Source organism: Bipolaris victoriae (genome assembly GCF_000527765.1).
Source record: "Bipolaris victoriae FI3 unplaced genomic scaffold scaffold_60, whole genome shotgun sequence".
Lineage (NCBI taxonomy): Eukaryota > Fungi > Ascomycota > Dothideomycetes > Pleosporales > Pleosporaceae > Bipolaris > Bipolaris victoriae.
In genome coordinates, this window is record NW_014575332.1 from 161,539 (window position 1) to 178,203 (window position 16,665).

General features: G+C 53.1%; 3 protein-coding genes across 3 annotated transcripts; 1 reads left to right on the forward strand and 2 right to left on the reverse strand.

Moving 5' to 3' along the window:
• Positions 1 to 305: 305 nt before the first annotated feature.
• COCVIDRAFT_103378 (hypothetical protein) lies at positions 306 to 4,973 on the reverse strand (the record flags this gene model as incomplete). Its single annotated transcript, XM_014699605.1, has 5 exons — positions 306 to 475; positions 565 to 961; positions 1,229 to 3,121; positions 3,188 to 4,881; positions 4,931 to 4,973. The coding sequence occupies 5 exons, from the start codon at positions 4,971 to 4,973 to the stop codon at positions 306 to 308; spliced, it is 4,197 nt and encodes a 1,398-aa protein (XP_014555091.1).
• Positions 4,974 to 6,203: 1,230 nt separating this feature from the next.
• On the forward strand, positions 6,204 to 13,240 carry COCVIDRAFT_28000 (hypothetical protein; the record flags this gene model as incomplete). Its single annotated transcript, XM_014699606.1, has 4 exons — positions 6,204 to 6,782; positions 6,847 to 7,162; positions 7,214 to 13,119; positions 13,178 to 13,240. 4 exons carry the CDS (start codon positions 6,204 to 6,206, stop codon positions 13,238 to 13,240), a joined length of 6,864 nt encoding a protein of 2,287 aa, XP_014555092.1.
• A 1,035-nt stretch (positions 13,241 to 14,275) lies between these two features.
• Positions 14,276 to 14,551, reverse strand: COCVIDRAFT_39156 (hypothetical protein; the record flags this gene model as incomplete). Its single annotated transcript, XM_014699607.1, has 1 exon — positions 14,276 to 14,551. One exon carries the CDS (start codon positions 14,549 to 14,551, stop codon positions 14,276 to 14,278), a length of 276 nt encoding a protein of 91 aa, XP_014555093.1.
• Positions 14,552 to 16,665: the final 2,114 nt, after the last annotated feature.

Here is a 16,665-nt window from a genome sequence, read left to right on the forward strand (position 1 = left end):
AAGCATCAATTTAGGCGTTAGTTCAATCAGATTTAGATACCCGAATCAGAACAAAACTTCAATGTATTTGAGCGTTTAAATCACGTACAATTTCGTTCGCTACATATGTGCCCGTATGCCCATCGCTTCGTCAAATTAAATAATCCCCCTTAAAACGCCAAACATGTGCTTGCAAGAACGAGAGTGGGTATGTTGTAAATCAAAAGCCCGCTGAATACAAGAAAGCAAGATCAAGCAAGAACCAACACAATCATTAAATCTCACCTTATTCCTCTTCTTCCAAAAACATTTCAAATCCCATTCATCTAGCAGGGCTGGAGGTAGTTGGACGGCACAAGACCTGGTCGACCCTGCTTGCCCACTGCTTCAGCCTCCCACCATCCATCATCCTGCAGACGGAGCACGGCAAGGATATCTCCCTTTTGGAATCCGAGTTCCTCTGGGATCTGGGCTGCGTACGAGTACATGGCACGAGCTGTGTTATCGTTAGTCAAAAAATCCCTAATGCCGCATTCTACAACTTGCCCCTCCTCCAAAAGAAAAGAAAAGAAAAGAAAAACTTACAATAATTCAAAATCAATCGTCCCTGACTGTTATAGTTCTTAGGCTCAGCAAGACTCTTACTGCGCACTCTCGACTCCGCTCTCACAGAGCTTCCGGATCCACCATTGAACCCAAATTCGCTGCCCATGTACGAACTCTGCGGGCGGGCGGTATTGGCTCTGCCGCGCACACTTCCTCCGTACTGGCTTCCGCCGTAGACGCTGCCGTCGCCGCGCTCGCTACCCGCGGTGGAAAGGGCCAGAGCCATTTCGCTACCTAGAGAGCTACCAGGCCGATCAAAGGATTGACGGAATTGAGGGTTGGGGCTTGCTGCTCTGGAAGATGCGGCTGCGCGGGATTGTGGACGGGATTGGGCCTGTGCAAAAGCTGGTTGAGGGGGTTGCTGAGGAGGTGGTTGCTGCTGTTGGGGAGGCGGCTGTGCCTGTTGTCTGGAAGCAGGTCGTGATGCTTGCGGAGCAGGCTTCTGTTGTGGGGGAGGCTGCTGCTGAGGAGGTGGTTGCTGAACAGGCTTTTGTGCTGGAGGCGGCTGTGCTTGCTGTCTGGATGCAGGTCGGGACGCTTGCGGAGCAGGCTTCGGTTGTGGAGGTTGCTGTTGCTGAACCGGTTTTTGTGGTTGAGGTTGCTGCGCCTGCTGTCTAGATGCGGGTCGTGGTACTTGCTGGACAGGCTTTTGCGGTGAAGGCTGCTGTTGTACAGGCTTTGGCTGCGGGGCCTGCTGTTGTTGGACAGGTTTCTGCTGCAGAGGCTTGGGTGATGCAGCAGGTTGTGTGTTGTTGACAGCCGGTGATTGACCACGCGAAGACGTGAATGTGTTACGCCCCATAGGTGTACCATAAGCCTGAGCCGAAGCACTGCCCGTCTGAGCCCGCGGTCTGCCTCCAGCACTAGATGGAGCATAGGGATTTGGCGACTCCGTTCGATTGTTTGAAGCTGCGGGAGAAGCTGGTGGTTGCTGCTGTGTCTGCTGTCTAGACATGGGCCGTGATGCCTGCTGAGCAGCTGGTGGCGTTGCCTGCGGCTGTGCCTGCTGTCTAGATGCAGGCCGTGGTACTGGCTGGGCAGCTGGTGATGGTTTCTGCTGCTGTGATTGTTGTCTGGATGCGGGCCGAGGTACTGGCTGAGCAGCTGCTTGTTGACGTAGCGGACGCTGAGATGCTTGAGATGGTGGTCTTTGCGCAGGCTGTGAGGGAATTGTCGACTGTCGCTGCACTGGCTGATAGGTTGACGGCGATTGAGGTTGTTGCTGCGTTGGAGTGGTTCGGTAGGAATTCTGGGTCGGAGTTTGTTTTGCCGTTTGCAGAGTTGGTCGTGGACTGACAGCACGTGCAGGTGCTGGAGAGGCAGTTCGTGGGGAGGCAGCCTGTGGAGTAGTAGCAGCAGCAGCAGCAGTACGGGGAGCCTCCTGCTTTGTTGGGCTCCGGCTTGGAGGGCGAGCTGCATCGCCCCCATTGAACATATTCACCTTTTGATTCACATACATTTGTGTGGTCTTTTGCATCTGGCGAGCTGTATGTGCTGGCTTAGGGGCGCCCAGACGGGACATGGGCGGCTGCTCGTATGAGGGCGGAGGCGTGCCCCTTTTTGCCGCAGTGATGCTGGCACTAGAAAGTGGTGTAGGTACGCTGCCAGCCAGCTTTGAACCGACAGCAGGAGTAGCAGGAGGTGCCGGTGTGGCAAGACCGTGATAGCGATCTGCAGTTTGGCGTACAGCAGCTTGTTTGCGCTCTTCAGGCTGACGGACTGAAGTCTGCTTGGTAACGCCCCTCAGCTCTTCAAGAGCCTGCGCAATGGGATCGAGTTCTTCCTGCGCATCAGTCTCTGGTTCCTGCTTCTTCTTGTCCGGTGAAGCAACGTCAAATACATTGTTACCAACGTTGAGCTGGAAGTTTGCCCGTGGATCAGCTGGTTCTGGACCGGGAGAAGGTGGCTTGCTCTCAATAGCCCGAGTAGGCCTGATAACAAAGCTTTTTGTTAGGCTATTATTCTCTTCGGTATTCCGCCGCGAGGGAGGTGTCCATGTTTTCCGGGTGCTGGGCGCAAGAGCTGGAGGCTCGATCTCATGCTTGCTCTTTCTCCTCGCAAACGGGCTGTTGAAGAACCCTCTCTTCTTCTGCACTGAACCCTCTTCAATTGGGCTAGGTTCAGGGATCGATGGCGCAGCCATCGGCTTACCAGGTGAACAAGAGCCACTGGGTGGCTCGACACTCGAGAAAGAATTGGGATTTGAACAGTCACTCTGCGAACTCCTACTAGCAGGACGCACTGGACTTGGAATTGAGTTTCGATCAGTTGGCGCACCGATGCGGCAGAATTGAGTCATCCCATCTGCCGGGTAGTCGTTGAGGGGTACCGGAGTTTGCTGATACTGTTGACGTGCCTGCTCTTGTGCTTGGATGAGTCGAGAGTCTGGCTGTACTCCCCGTGTTGCTTGGGGAGATTGCATCGGCTGTGGTGACTCTACACGTTGTCTCAGTGTGTCTGCGCGTTTTCGTAGAGGCTCAATCTGCTGCTGTTTTGGTGGTTCTGTATATTGCGGTTTGGGCGGCTCTACATATTGCTGTTTGGGCGGCTCCACATATTGAGGTTTGGGCGGCTCCACATATTGAGGTTTGGGCGGCTCCACATATTGAGGTTTGGGCGGCTCTACGTATTGAGGTTTAGGCGGCTCTACGTATTGCTCTCTCGGTGGCTCTGTATACTGTGGCTCGGGTGGCTCGACATATTGCTGCTGAGGTGGTTCCTCATATGGTGGTTCCACATATTGTGGTTCGGGTGACTCGACATACTGCTGTCTAGACGGTTCCGTATATTGTGGCTTTGGTGGCTCTACATACTGCTGTCTCGGGGGCTCGGTATACTGCTGTCTTGGTGGTTCGGCATACTGCAGCCTCGGTGACTCTGTATATCGCCTTAGCGGCTCCACATGCTGCTGTGACTGCTCAATGTATTGTCTTTGCTGTTCAACATATTGCCGTGATTGTCGCGGTTGCTCTGCGCGTTGCCGTGGCGAGTCGATATGTTGTCGTGGAGATTCAACATATTGTTGCGGTTCGTCTATGTATGGTTGTGGTGACTCGGCCGCCTGCCGAGACATATCTACTGACTGACGGGACCTGTCGACGGATTGGCGAGATCGATCCACTGACTGGCGAGGCATATCTATCGACTGGCGAGACCGGTCTACTGACTGTCGAGGCATGTCTATCGACTGGCGAGGCCTATCCATTGACTGGCGCGATCTGTCCATTGACTGACGTCGGCTATCTACAGGTTGAAGGGGTAGAGCATCAATGTCGTCAGGTAAGATTGGACGTGTGTCCCTTTGGAGACCCATCTCTCGAGCCAATGGGTTATTTGGATCGTGATGCGAGTCAAAGTTGGAAGGCGCTGGCGATGAAGCGCGATATGCCGGATTCAATGTCCTGGCGAATTGTGCGACTGAGTAGTTCTCGTCCTCGGAGACTTGTGAAGAAGTCTCTGCGTCGCCCTTGCAAAAGTTGATGAACTTGGGCGCATCTGGAATTTCCTGACCAGTTCCAGACTCTTTGATGAAGCCGGTAATGTCCTTTTCTACGTCGCAGTCCTCAAGCGACAGTCGGATTTTCTCGCAGGAAGCATCGTCGCTGACACATACGGTCGAGGCGATGTTTGCGAAATTCCACAAGCTGCTCTTGGTGTAGTCGATGCGCTCTTCTTCAAGATCTTGAAACTTGTCGCACGCAGCTTTCCAGTCGCGGTTCCACCGGCCGGTGGTTTCTTCAAGCACCTTGACTGCGGCCTCGTAGTCGGCGCTCGTTGTGGCTAGGTTGATCTGTGTCTTCTCCAGCTTGGCCTTGTTCTTGCGCTCTTCTTGTCCCATGACCATGTGCGCTTGCGCTAGGAAGCCCTTGATCTTGAGACAGTCTTGCTCGTACTTGTCGCGTGCCTTGTTCATGGTCGATGTCTGCTGCATTTTCAGCTTGAGCAGCTTCTCAATGCCATTCTGCACAATCTTTCTCCGCTCCTTCATTCCACCAGCGAAGGCTGCGAGAGGCTCTTCTAGCTCTGTCTTCATCTGGTGGGCTACATTCTGATGCGCCTTTCCCATGGATTCGACCTCGGCTCGGATGACATCGCACGACAGTCGAAGGGTGCCAGTTTCGCAAGATCCAAGTGGCTTTCGCGATAAGTTCAGGAGTTTTCGTGCATAGTCTTCTTCAATTGATGCTCGCGCGGCGTAAAAGTGTTTGAGTTCGTCGTTTGTGACTTTGGCCGCATGCATGCGGTCGAGCATGGGACCGACGCCGGCGTCATCTTTGCCCCAGAAATTGTTGGCGACTGGTAATGTTAGCTGGTTAGTGTGCAGACTGCAGTCAGGTATACATACACGAGAGGGAGACCGAGGGCGGCTCCGTCGCCGTTGCACCCATGGTGGATATGTGTGCACGACTTCAGCGAGGGGTAATTGCGACAGTTTGTAGTAAATACAAGAAAGCGAATGCTATCTAGAGTGGTTTCAGAAGAATGGCAGGCTACTCAAACATGCAGGCTATGGAGCAGCGCCGGATGTTGGGGATGTGGGCCAGGGTGTGCTGGCGGTGAACCCTGTGTTGACCCTCGCGAGAATCACCATGGCGACGCGAGGGGTATTGGTAGCGCTAAGCTGACCAGCCAACCCCAAGGCGAGCCCAAGGACGACATACGTATGTAGTATGTGTGTTTAGGTCGGGTGAGGACGACAAACGCACACGACTATTTTCCTTGTTCGATTTTTCTGTAGAGTCCCATCTCTGCAGCCTCCTGCGCTGGGCGGTGGCTGGTTAGCATGCATGGTCTCTCTCATTCACTGCGATTGCTGCATTGCCATGACGCAGGGCCAGCGGGCAGACGGGTATGTTGCACTTGTTAGCCTCGACGTGTTGACCATGTGTTGCCTGCCGCAAAAAGTAAAGCCTACAGCGGCGGGCGTGGTGAGGGTGTCGTCACTGTGGTGTCCGTGTATGTGTGCATTGGTTACTCTACAATCTGCACACACACTGGCCGCCCGCCATTCCGCAGTGGCCAGTGTAGGGGAATGGCATCATTGACGCCAGACACGTCCTGGATGCCCAACACAGCGAATATCGGGTCATGTATGGAATAGTACTGGGCCGCGGATACATGAGTATGTGTGGCGAGATGCAATGGCGGACATGGCTGTCACCAGCGAGGCGGCGAGGTGAAGGGTGGGCGAGTGTGGGGTACTGCTTGGTCTCTATGTAAGTATATGCTTGTACGCGGGATACGGTGCTGCCACAGGAGGGCAGCCTGGTGAGCCCGCCCACCAAAACGGAGCAATTGAGTTTGCGTGACTGGAAACGCGGGCTAGAGTGCAACCATGACAGCAGGCCGTCTGTGAGACAAATAAAGATACACGCAAACCTTCGGCCTCCTCTAGCTGTCCCGCTGCTGCTGCTGCTCCGCCAAACTCGAGTCAAACGTGGCCCTGGTGTGTCGCTGTGCCTCTGCTGCTACGTGCCAAGCCCGCTTCGCTCTTCCTGCATGGCCGACTGAACGTCTGGTTATCACACCCGCACCCAAAACCTTACAATCCCATCGCCCCCTCCCGCCCCCTCTCCCTCCCCCAGCCGCCACGCGCTGCTCATGGAAAGCCTCCTTCGATGAGCCAGCAACACCCCTGGGGCGCCCCGAGACAATCCCAAAGCACACGCCTCGCTCCCATCTCCACGGCCTTTGCCCACGACCACCACCTCCACCAGCACCAGCACCAGCAGCGCAATCCCAGCACCCCCTCGCCCAACCCCTCGCGCCACGCCCAATCGCCCGCCACTGCTCACTTCCCCTCGCTGCCACCCGCCTCGTCCTCAACGTCGTCGCCCTTTTCGCCCGCAGGACAGCAGCTCCCCGCCAGCCAGCTGCTGTCCTCCCGTGGGTCCAGGACCATAGCGCCCCAAGCTGCATCGCACCTGGCTTCCTCCGCCGCAGCCGCTACTCAGGGCGCCAGTGCACAGTCAAACAGCGGCGGAGGAGCCTCCAAGCTGGTCCGCGCCTCGCCCTCGCTCTCAGTCTCGAGCACCACCGGCTCTCCCAGCACCTCGGCCCACTCGTCTGCCGCCTCGTCCCAGAACCTCTCCCGCATCGTCATCGCACAGATATTTCTCCTGCTTAGCCAATTCGGGCCAGTCAAGGACGACAAGGACCGCGCCAAGTGGGACACGCAAACCGAGCAGATCAGGAAGGTTCGTTGCCCATCCCTTCTGCGCTACATCCCCGCCTTGCCCTGCCTTACTGACGCGCCCCCAGCTCGTAGACACAAACGGCATGGAGGTCTTTACAAAGTACTTCCGCCGTGTGCTGCAGAACAATGCAGCCACCATCTTCGGCTCCGGCGCACGCAATGCCGACCCCAATGGCAGCTACCAGATCCTGCTCACCGAAGTGCTCAAGATACGGAAGGATCCCGAGCAGGCTGACAAGATCGCAGAGTCCATCAGCACCAGCGAGGGTGATCTGTTCCGTGACTTTGATCTCGCCACATTCATATCTCATTTCAAACTAGACTCGGTCGCAAAGACAATGCTGGCGCTCGCCTGCAGGAGGACAGATCTGCGGTCCAAAGGTGCGCGTCCCCTCCCTCTGTTCGCTGACTCTAGCCACTAACACTTCTCAGCCGACGCGGTTCTATCTACCATAGGCGATGACTTACTCATGGCCATCGCGCAGCCGGCCCAGCCAGACGACATGAATCATGAATACCTCGCCGCACTCGTCGAACGCCTCCTTCAGGACCCACCACCAGGCTGGGATGAAGAGAAGAAGATGAGCCTCGCTTACGCTGTCCAGATGCGATATCAGCAGACACATCAACAGATACCAGGCATCGTCGAATCAAAGTTGATACTCGTCGAGCTTACTGACGGGGCGCGTAACCCTCTCGTCAAACTAGTCAAGCAGGCAGGGCCCCAAGGCACGGCGACGGTCGAGGCATGCAAAGAAGTGCTTGCATCGGCTGAAACACGCGACATTAGCTACCAGCAAGTTGCTGCAGTTCTGCTCTACCTTGCCCTTTCGACCGGATACAATGCGAAGAATTTTGTAGCCGCGCTACGTGAGCACCGGACGGGACAACGAATAGACTGGCAAGACGTAGTGCTTGCCTTTGACCGGGATCACCTTCGCATCGAGCGACATCAATTCCTGGCCATCTACAACGCATTGCTTCCCGTGGCCCAGGAGAATGAAAAATTCGACATACAGGCACTGTGGGGAGGTCAATGGCAACATGACTTGACGCAGCTGTATTTCGTAGTGGCTTTCCTGTCATCTACAAGGCAGGAGCTGGACGTGACACAGATCCCCAGGCTCCGCACGTCATACTCGATGAAGACGTTTGAAGGGGCTTCAGAGGATGCAAGAGCCTTTGCCGAGGAGGCCGTCAGACATCCATTTGTTTCGCTGGACGCAACGGCGGCTCTTTTCAACATGATCTTCCAGACTTCAGAAACGTACCATACAGCTCAGCTGATGGGCATACCTGACTTGGTCATCAACCCCCACACAGCAGAGTTCCTCGTAGCAGCAGCGGCAGTCCCAAAGCCATGGGGTGCGTTGCAAGAGCAAGCATTGAAGCAGCTGTTTGATCCTTATTTTCACAAGAAGTTACCCATATACAACTTTGTCCTTTACGGCTTGTGGCAACAGGATATCCAATGGCTCGTGGACCGCTTTGTCGACGCATACAACGCCGACTCGATGACCCTCACTTTGATCCTCGAGCACGCCGAGACGAATAACTGGTTGGAGCCACTGATCCGCAGTAACACTGATATCAGCCTCGACTTGGCTGCACAGGCACACGCACGTGGGAAGTTTGAGCTTGAGCCCTGGCTACAGCAGACATTCGACCAAGCTGGGCCACTCTTCCGTCGCATTCTGACCAACTTTCTCAGTGCGCGGGCAGGTGAAGAGATGCAACGCCTCCGAGACGACCATCAACCTCTTAACCTGCCACTAGCAGTGAAGACGGTGTACCCACTCCTTTGGTTCCTTGCAGAATGCGGTCTGCCCGAGCAGGAACTACTTCCCCTGCAGCGAAACTGTATCCAGGCCTATCCTCGCCTGATAAACTATGGCGAGGGCGTGGACGACGTCATCGACGCCAATGGCCAGAATGGTAACGCACTTCCTGAAGAAGCCGACAAAAAGATGCAAGAGCATTTCAAGAACATGTACAGCGGCGACAGCGATGTTAGAGATATCATCTCTGCTCTGAAGAAGTACAAAGAATCCCGCGATCCTGCAGACCAGGACCTGTTTGCCTGCATGATTCATGGCTTGTTCGACGAGTACAACTGTTTCGGAGAGTACCCACTCGAAGCATTGGCGACGACTGCTGTGCTTTTTGGCGGTATCATCAACTTCAATCTTCTGTCCCGCATCGCACTTCAAGTTGGGTTAGCAATGGTTCTAGAAGCTGTCCAAGAGTTCCGTCCTGAAGACAGTATGTATAAATTCGGACTTCAGGCTCTCATTCACTTCTCGAATCGACTGTCTGAATGGCCCAACTACTGCGACCAACTTCTTATCGTCCCTGGACTCCAAGGCACTGAAATTTATGCTAAAGCTGAGGAAGTAGTAGGTCAACAAGTCGGCGAAGTCAACGGCGAGGGCCATAACGGTATGGGCATGACTAACGGTAACGGCGTCGACGAGAATCTTCACCAAGAGCCAGCTGTGCCCAAGTTCAGCTGTCTCTATGTCGACCCGCCACTGCGCCCAGAACTATACGAGGACCCAGATGAAGACGTTCAAGACAAGGTCTTGTTCGTACTGAACAACGTGTCCGAGCGTAATCTGCGCGACAAGATCAACGACCTGACTGAAGCTGTTGAGGAAAGACATCATCAGTGGTTCGCCAACTACCTCGTTGAGGAGCGTGCAAAGATGCAGCCCAACTTCCAACAACTGTATCTCGACATGCTTGACCTGTTTAATGACAAGATGCTCTGGGCCGAGGTTCTTCGAGAGACATATGCCAGTGTCGTTCGCATGCTGAACACGGACTCTACCTTGGGATCTACTGAACGTGGCCACCTGAAAAACCTGGGTTCGTGGCTCGGATCCCTGACCATAGCCCGCGACCAGCCAATCAAATTCCGCAACATTTCATTCAAGGACTTGTTGCATGAGGGTTACGATTCAGACCGCCTCCTATTGGTGATTCCGTTTACCTGCAAAGTATTGGTACAAGCCGCGAAGTCAACAATCTTCAAGCCTCCCAACCCATGGTTGATGGAGATGCTGGGTGTGCTCATGGAGCTATACCACTTTGCTGACCTGAAGCTCAACCAGAAGTTCGAGATTGAAGTTCTCTGCAAGGGCTTGGAGCTTGATCACAAGGACATAGAGCCAACTAACAGCATCCGAGGACGGCCGCCAGTTGATGAAGAATTCCTTGGGTCCATGGTGACAGATGGCATGGAGGCCTTCGGCGACCTTTCTATCATGAGCCTCAATCGCGGTACACGTGGTCCCAATGAACGCTTCTCTTCAGCAGCAATGACGGCCGCTTTGCCCGATTTCACCAACCAGCTTCAATACCCGCCTTCTGGAAATAGTGCGGTTCCGCCAGCAACGCTTAAGAAGATTTTCCTTACTGCAGTCAATCAGGCTATACAGGAAATCATTGCTCCCGTAGTTGAGCGCTCTGTTACTATTGCCGCAATCTCGACGTCGCAGCTGATCAACAAAGACTTTGCCATGGAACCCGATGAAGAGAAACTTCGCAATGCAGCACACACTGTTGTCAAAGCTCTTTCTGGTTCTTTGGCTCTTGTCACCTGCAAAGAGCCCCTCCGTATGAGTATCCAGAATAACATCCGCCTCACAGCCAGGGATCTTCCTGATCAGGGACTGCCAGAGGGACATATCATCATGTTTGTCAACGACAACCTTGACTTGGTCTGCAACACAGTTGAGCAGGCAGCTGAAATGTCATCCCTCGCAGAAATCGATATGCAAATCGAAGAAGCCGTCCGTATACGTCGCATGTTCCGTAGCTCTCGTCCAAATGAGCCCTTTAAGGATGCAAATATCAGTCCATGGGCATTCTACATTCCGGAGCCATATAGACAAATGCCTGGCGGTCTGAATAGGGAGCAGTTGGCCATTTATGAAGACTTTGGCAGGCAGTCGCGAGGCGCGCCGCACGTTAACAACACCTCTCAAGATGGCGGTCGACAACTCCCAGATGTCCTCCAAGACCAATTTGCGGCGGTACCAAATCTTCCAACCCCTGGTGCTGCACCAGCTGAGCCACGACAGCCGGCCCAGCAACAACCTAGGCTACAGAGTCTTCAAGCACCCCATGCAGCGCTGGCTCAGCAACAGCCTAACGGCTACATGGACGCTCCTGGTCTCGAGCGAGGCCAGCGTGGCGTAGAGGACCTCCTCATCGAGTTGACCCGCGTCATCAAAGAGGCACCAGAGGAGCGTATAACAGACCTCCAACCTGGTAGCAGCAGTGTCCACCAAATCTTCGACCAGCTCATTTCAAGCATCGAGTTCGCCGGTCCTAACAAAGAGACATGGGCCTTCCGTATCGCTGGACAAGTCACGAACCACCTCTTCTCTGACTCCTTGAGTCGCCTGGAGGTCGAGGTCATGGCTCATCTCTTGAGCCATCTGTGCCAACTGTCCGTCCAGACATCACGACAAGTGCTGATGTGGTTGGCCACTCTTCATGACGACGACCGTATTTTCAAGGCTACAGTTATGGTGGCTCTTATGGAAGTCAATCTCATGGATATGCACCGCTTGAACACGACAATTGCCAAGGCCATTCAAGAACGGCGTGTCGCTGCAGTAGAGATGCTGTCAAGCCTGATGGAAGAGCTCTTGCTTAATGAGCACCCGAGTGCTTTCCGTGCCGACTTTGCCATGTCCATCGACGCTCTCACTACCTGGCTGGCAGAAGACTCTAGCTTTGAGCTTGGAAAGCGTGTCATTGCCAACTTGCAAGCGTCACCCGATGAGCAGTCACTGACACCACCAACATCTAGTCACAAGGATCAACTCGAGTACGTCTTTGACGAGTGGGTGCATCTTCAGATGGAAAACATGCCAAAGAAAACCGTTGGGGCTTTCATCTACCAGCTCCACCAACAGAAGGTGCTGGAGACTCAGGAATCTTCAGTCGCATTTCTTCGCACTTGTATCGATGCCTCTGTCATTGCATATGAGCAGGAACACTCATCCCCATATGGAAGTGGTAACGAAGACATTGCGACAGTTAAGGTCGATGCCCTTGGGCGGCTCATCGTCGACCTTCTCATCTACCAAGGTGAACAAGAGGGTGCTACTAAGAAGAGCAAAGCGAGGTACTTGGATCAGATGCTCGTCGTCGTAGTGCTCGTCCTTTGCAACCACCACACCACCCGAGAAGATGCTTTCAACCAGAAGGTGTTCTTCCGCCTATTTTCGACGATTCTTTTCCACTTGAACGATGCAGTGAAGGAAGAGTCGTTGGCAGAACAAAAGGCAGACATTTTCCTTGCAGTCGCCAAAGCTCTTTTGATCGTTCAGCCCTCCAACATTCAACGCTTTGCCTTTTCGTGGCTTGCGTTGGTTGCGCATCGTATCTTTGTGCCTGCCATGCTGGAGGAGGGTCAAGACGACAAGCGTTGGGACATCTACGCTCAGCTTGTGGAGACGCTCTTGATCTTTACTGGAAAGCTGATCAAGCCTACTGGGGAAACCATCATGACCCAACAGTTCTACCGCGGCGTTCTACGCGTGTTGTTGGTGATCCACCATGACTTCCCCGAGTTCCTGGTCGAGAACCATTTCAGGTTCTGCAACAGCATTCCAATGCACTGCACACAGCTCCGTAACCTGATTGTCAGCGCATATCCATCTACCATCCTCGAGATGCCAGATCCATTCACTGCGGGATTAAAGGCAGACCGCCTTGAGCACGATCTTCAAGCTCCCGTCATCCGTGCCGATATCGAGCAGATACTTTCAGATGCAGGCATTAAGAATGCCATTGATAATCTGCTGAAGGGCTCTGAGCTGAAGGACCAGGACGTCGACAAGGTCACCTGCGCAGTGTATTACGCAGAGCCCAAGCCTGCAGGCTTTGAGCTTGTCCCAACGACAGCCGATCCAGCGTTGATCCATGCGATCACATTGTATATTGGCATATCGACTCTTGGTACAGGATCAGCCACAGCGCCAATCTTCGACGCAGAGAGCCCAGCTACCAAGCTCATTGAGAGGCTGGCCAAGGACTTCCACCCTGAGGCCAGGTTCCACTTTATCAGCGCTATCGCGAACCAATTGCGTTTCCCAAACACACATACTCACTTCTACAGCTATGCGCTGCTGCACCTCTTCGGACCCCCAAGCGAAGACTCGCTGGCATCGGAGATTCAAGAGACTATCACTCGTGTACTGTTGGAGCGCCTGTTGGTTCACCGCCCACACCCATGGGGTCTCATCATCACGCTGTTGGAAATTCTAAAGAACCGCACATATGCATTCTGGGAGCTGCCGTTCGTGAAGGCGGCGCCTGAAGTACGTAGGCTCCTTACAAATTGTCTATTGAACCATACTAACTCGTTGTCCCTTCCAGGTTGAACGACTTCTCAACGCTCTCTTCACGCATGCTCAACAGAGCCCACGCCCAATAGCTTAGTCGGCTGGTGGCCGAATCTCGACGTTCACACCAAGAGTGCATTTAAGAGGCACCAATAATCTTCCGCCACTGCATTTACCAGCGCACTCTGGTCATAGGCAATACGTGGACCTTAGTCAGGGTCGGTCTTCCTTTTCTTCTACTCATAATACCTTTCCTACCTAGTCATTGGCATTTCTCGGCTGCTTACGGGATCACGACTCCATTGGGCTGGCAGGCAAACAGTGGGTAATGATGATCCCGTAGAAACGGACACGGGTATAATGATGAACTGGAAAGGACGATGTTCGGGATTTCCGCTATCATTTTCTGTCTTGGTCACGGTACAAAAAAGCACGGAGTTCTTTGGGGTCGAGTTGGGTGTTTCTATTCGTCACGGAGATGCTTTACTAGTCATGTCTTCTGCACATTCTTGTAGAATAGCATTTGCTCGGCGAACCTTTCAACGGGGGGAGGGATGGATGTTCTTGGTGAAGGCGAAAATGCGCATACCGTCCAGTGCATCAAGTGTAGGATATTATCATGAACGGTGTTTCTACTTTCCTTTATCAAGTCTTTGATGATTAATGTGATACATACTAATAAAGAGATTCACGAAATTGCGGCTTATCGTTTCGTAGTTCTGTTCCACGTGGAAGGTACGCTAAAAGATACGAGTGCTCCTGCTCTCGTCAACCCTTATCTCATTAAAACTCTAGTGCTGGAACAGAAAGCATCGGCAACGACACAGAGAACATGACGGTTGCGACACTCTTAGAAAATACGTTAACCGAAACAGTGTTTATGGCTTCCAAATAAATCTTTGATAATTATAAATCCAGAACAGAAGCCTACCCCACACTCTTCTTAATAGCTGCTAACGTGTCTCAGGCCTGTTGGCTCCTACTATCCTTTATAACAACCGCAAGCTCCGAATCCCTTTCCTTTTCATAACGCCATAGTGAATCCATTCCAATCATCGAACGCCTTTTTCTTTTTCGCCCCATCCGAACCGTTCCGAACTGCCTGGCTGACCCCCACCGCCACCCTCTCTCTCTAATCTGTGTTCCTTGCATAGTATCTCGGCCTAGGTGCTTTTCGTGGTCTAGGTGCCTGGATAGGCGAGTTTTCATCGCGCTCTATCCGCAGCATCTCGCGCACCTTGCCGTCGAATGTGACGATGATTTGAAATGGGACCTGCGGCTCGCCGGACGAGGACGAGCTAAAGTACGAACTTGTGGTCGAAGAGGCGGGCGAGACGGGTGTGTCGGGTGTGGTAGGCGTCGAGCATCTGGATGAGGTGGATTGCGAAGTATCAGGAAGTGCATCCATTTTGGGTGGTTGTATATGGTGATCGGTCTCCGTATCTGCGGGCGCGGGCCGGCGATTATTATGCGGGGAGTGTGGATGGAACACGAGCAAAGTTCGGTAGCGACTGTGGTGGTAGGACTTGTGAAAGGTATGTGCTCGAATTTCTATGTTGGTTGATGATTCCAGGAAGATCAGGTGGAGGTATGTGTGTATATTTGGTGGGAAGGGGGGGTGTTCAGCTGAGGTTCCGATTAGTGTCTGCGTACGGTCGGCGTGATTCGGAGTACGTATCACGGGGTACGTTTACCCTAGAAACGGCGCTTGTTAGGGATGGTGCTTACCAGAATCCAGAACATTGAGCGTGTACGCCGGCCAAGTCGGAACCAACGCTATACGTCTGAAATTGACAATTTACTCACGAGCAGCGTTACGTACCTCTATATCATAAACTCAAGAAGCAAGTATAGTCACCCTACACCCAGTGTCGCGAAAAGGTAGGCCGTATAGTCTTTTTTTGATCGAAGCTTCTGGTGTTTCTTGAAGCACCCTAAAAAACAAATAAAGTATTGGAGGCTTTTGCTACAGGGCACGACATGATCATGGCGGCCCTGCCCCTTTCCCATTTAATAGAAAATCTACACCCTTGGCTGATTCAAGAGGTCTCTCCTCCGCTCGCCCAGTTCCCTAGAGTGCAAGCACCGCGTCAGCTACATCTCGCATCGTCATCTCGGAAGACCCCCACTAGGTGGAGACGGCATTGGTGGTCAGGCCAGCCGCGACCTTCCGCTGCGCCACACAAGAGCGCGTTGGCTTAGCTCGCACGCTCATAGGCTTAAGTTATTTACCATTAGCTATACGATACTATATTTAATAGTAAAAGAACTAACAGAGGGTGCAGCATATGTGTCATAGAATAGCAGACGTGGTGTTGCGAGAAGAATATCTTTGCTGTGTTTGGAGTCAGGGCTTGTGCTGTGTGTGTGTGTGTGTGTGTGTGTGTACATGAGCACAACAATGCAGGTATGGAAATGGTTATGGTCAACAAGATTCATTGCCACTTTGGGACTTATGCAGAAGGTTGCATGGATGTTTGAGCAAAGCGGAGCGAAAGATGAACCCTCCGAACACCCTCGCGCACCGCCCCCTGTACATTTGAGGGATGAAACAAGACTCGGTGTTCTCTGGCCAGCATGTGGGCTCTGTTTGGTTTCTGGTTTATTCGGTTGATATGAAAGGAGGTCGAAACGGCAACTCCCTAAGAGTACGGTATTGCCATAGGGATTTGCTGGGTCACATGACGCTTCCGGATACTTGAGCGGCCTCCTGTGCATTTATTGTCCTGATCTTCTCCTCGCCCAAAGACCCTTTACATTACACCTAGACATTGCAATGCCACTCCATTCCCCTCAGGCTGCGAAGATCTTCACTCCTGCTAACATGAGCCTCCTCCAGGTTGCGCGCTCGGCGGTTGCCTGAGAGTTGAGTTCGGCCTAATGGCTCAGTCGTGGTCAGGCAAACCATCAAGCCTCACAAGGCGCAGTCGAATCTCACCGCCACCGGACAGCTCATCGTATATTTCGCCTTAGTTACTTCGTGCAAACATCACTCGCCAGAATGTTCAACTTGAGATCGCCTTCACAGCCGTGTGCTGGTGGCCTCGTATGCACCGTATACTCTGCCTCGCACCGCTAAGGCTGCCCTGCATGCAGACCCACCATTCACATCACCAAGCATCCGTTTCAACCGAACTTGCGGCTTTCAAGATGACGCCGATACTACCAGATTGTATCGCATCTGAGGTAACTGTGGGAGAATATCAAAAGCAGCCAAGCTGGCTGAAGGCAGGCTTGGCTTGGTCGGCTATTCGTCTCAGTTGGAGTCGAGTCGATGACGTTAGACAGCGTTATGCAAGACGTTGGTAGGATGATGGCGATGAAGGGCTGTGTGGTTAAGTATGGAAGGGCGGTACTTGTTCAAGAGCCTTAGGTTTCCAGGACTTGCCATGGATTTTTATCATAGCTGATTGAGCACTCGAGTGTCGCGCATTCTCTCTTACACCCAATGAAACCAAGAACTGAATCTACAAACTACAGATATCATAAAGTATCGACAGCCTTTCAGGCAAAAGCCCAAAT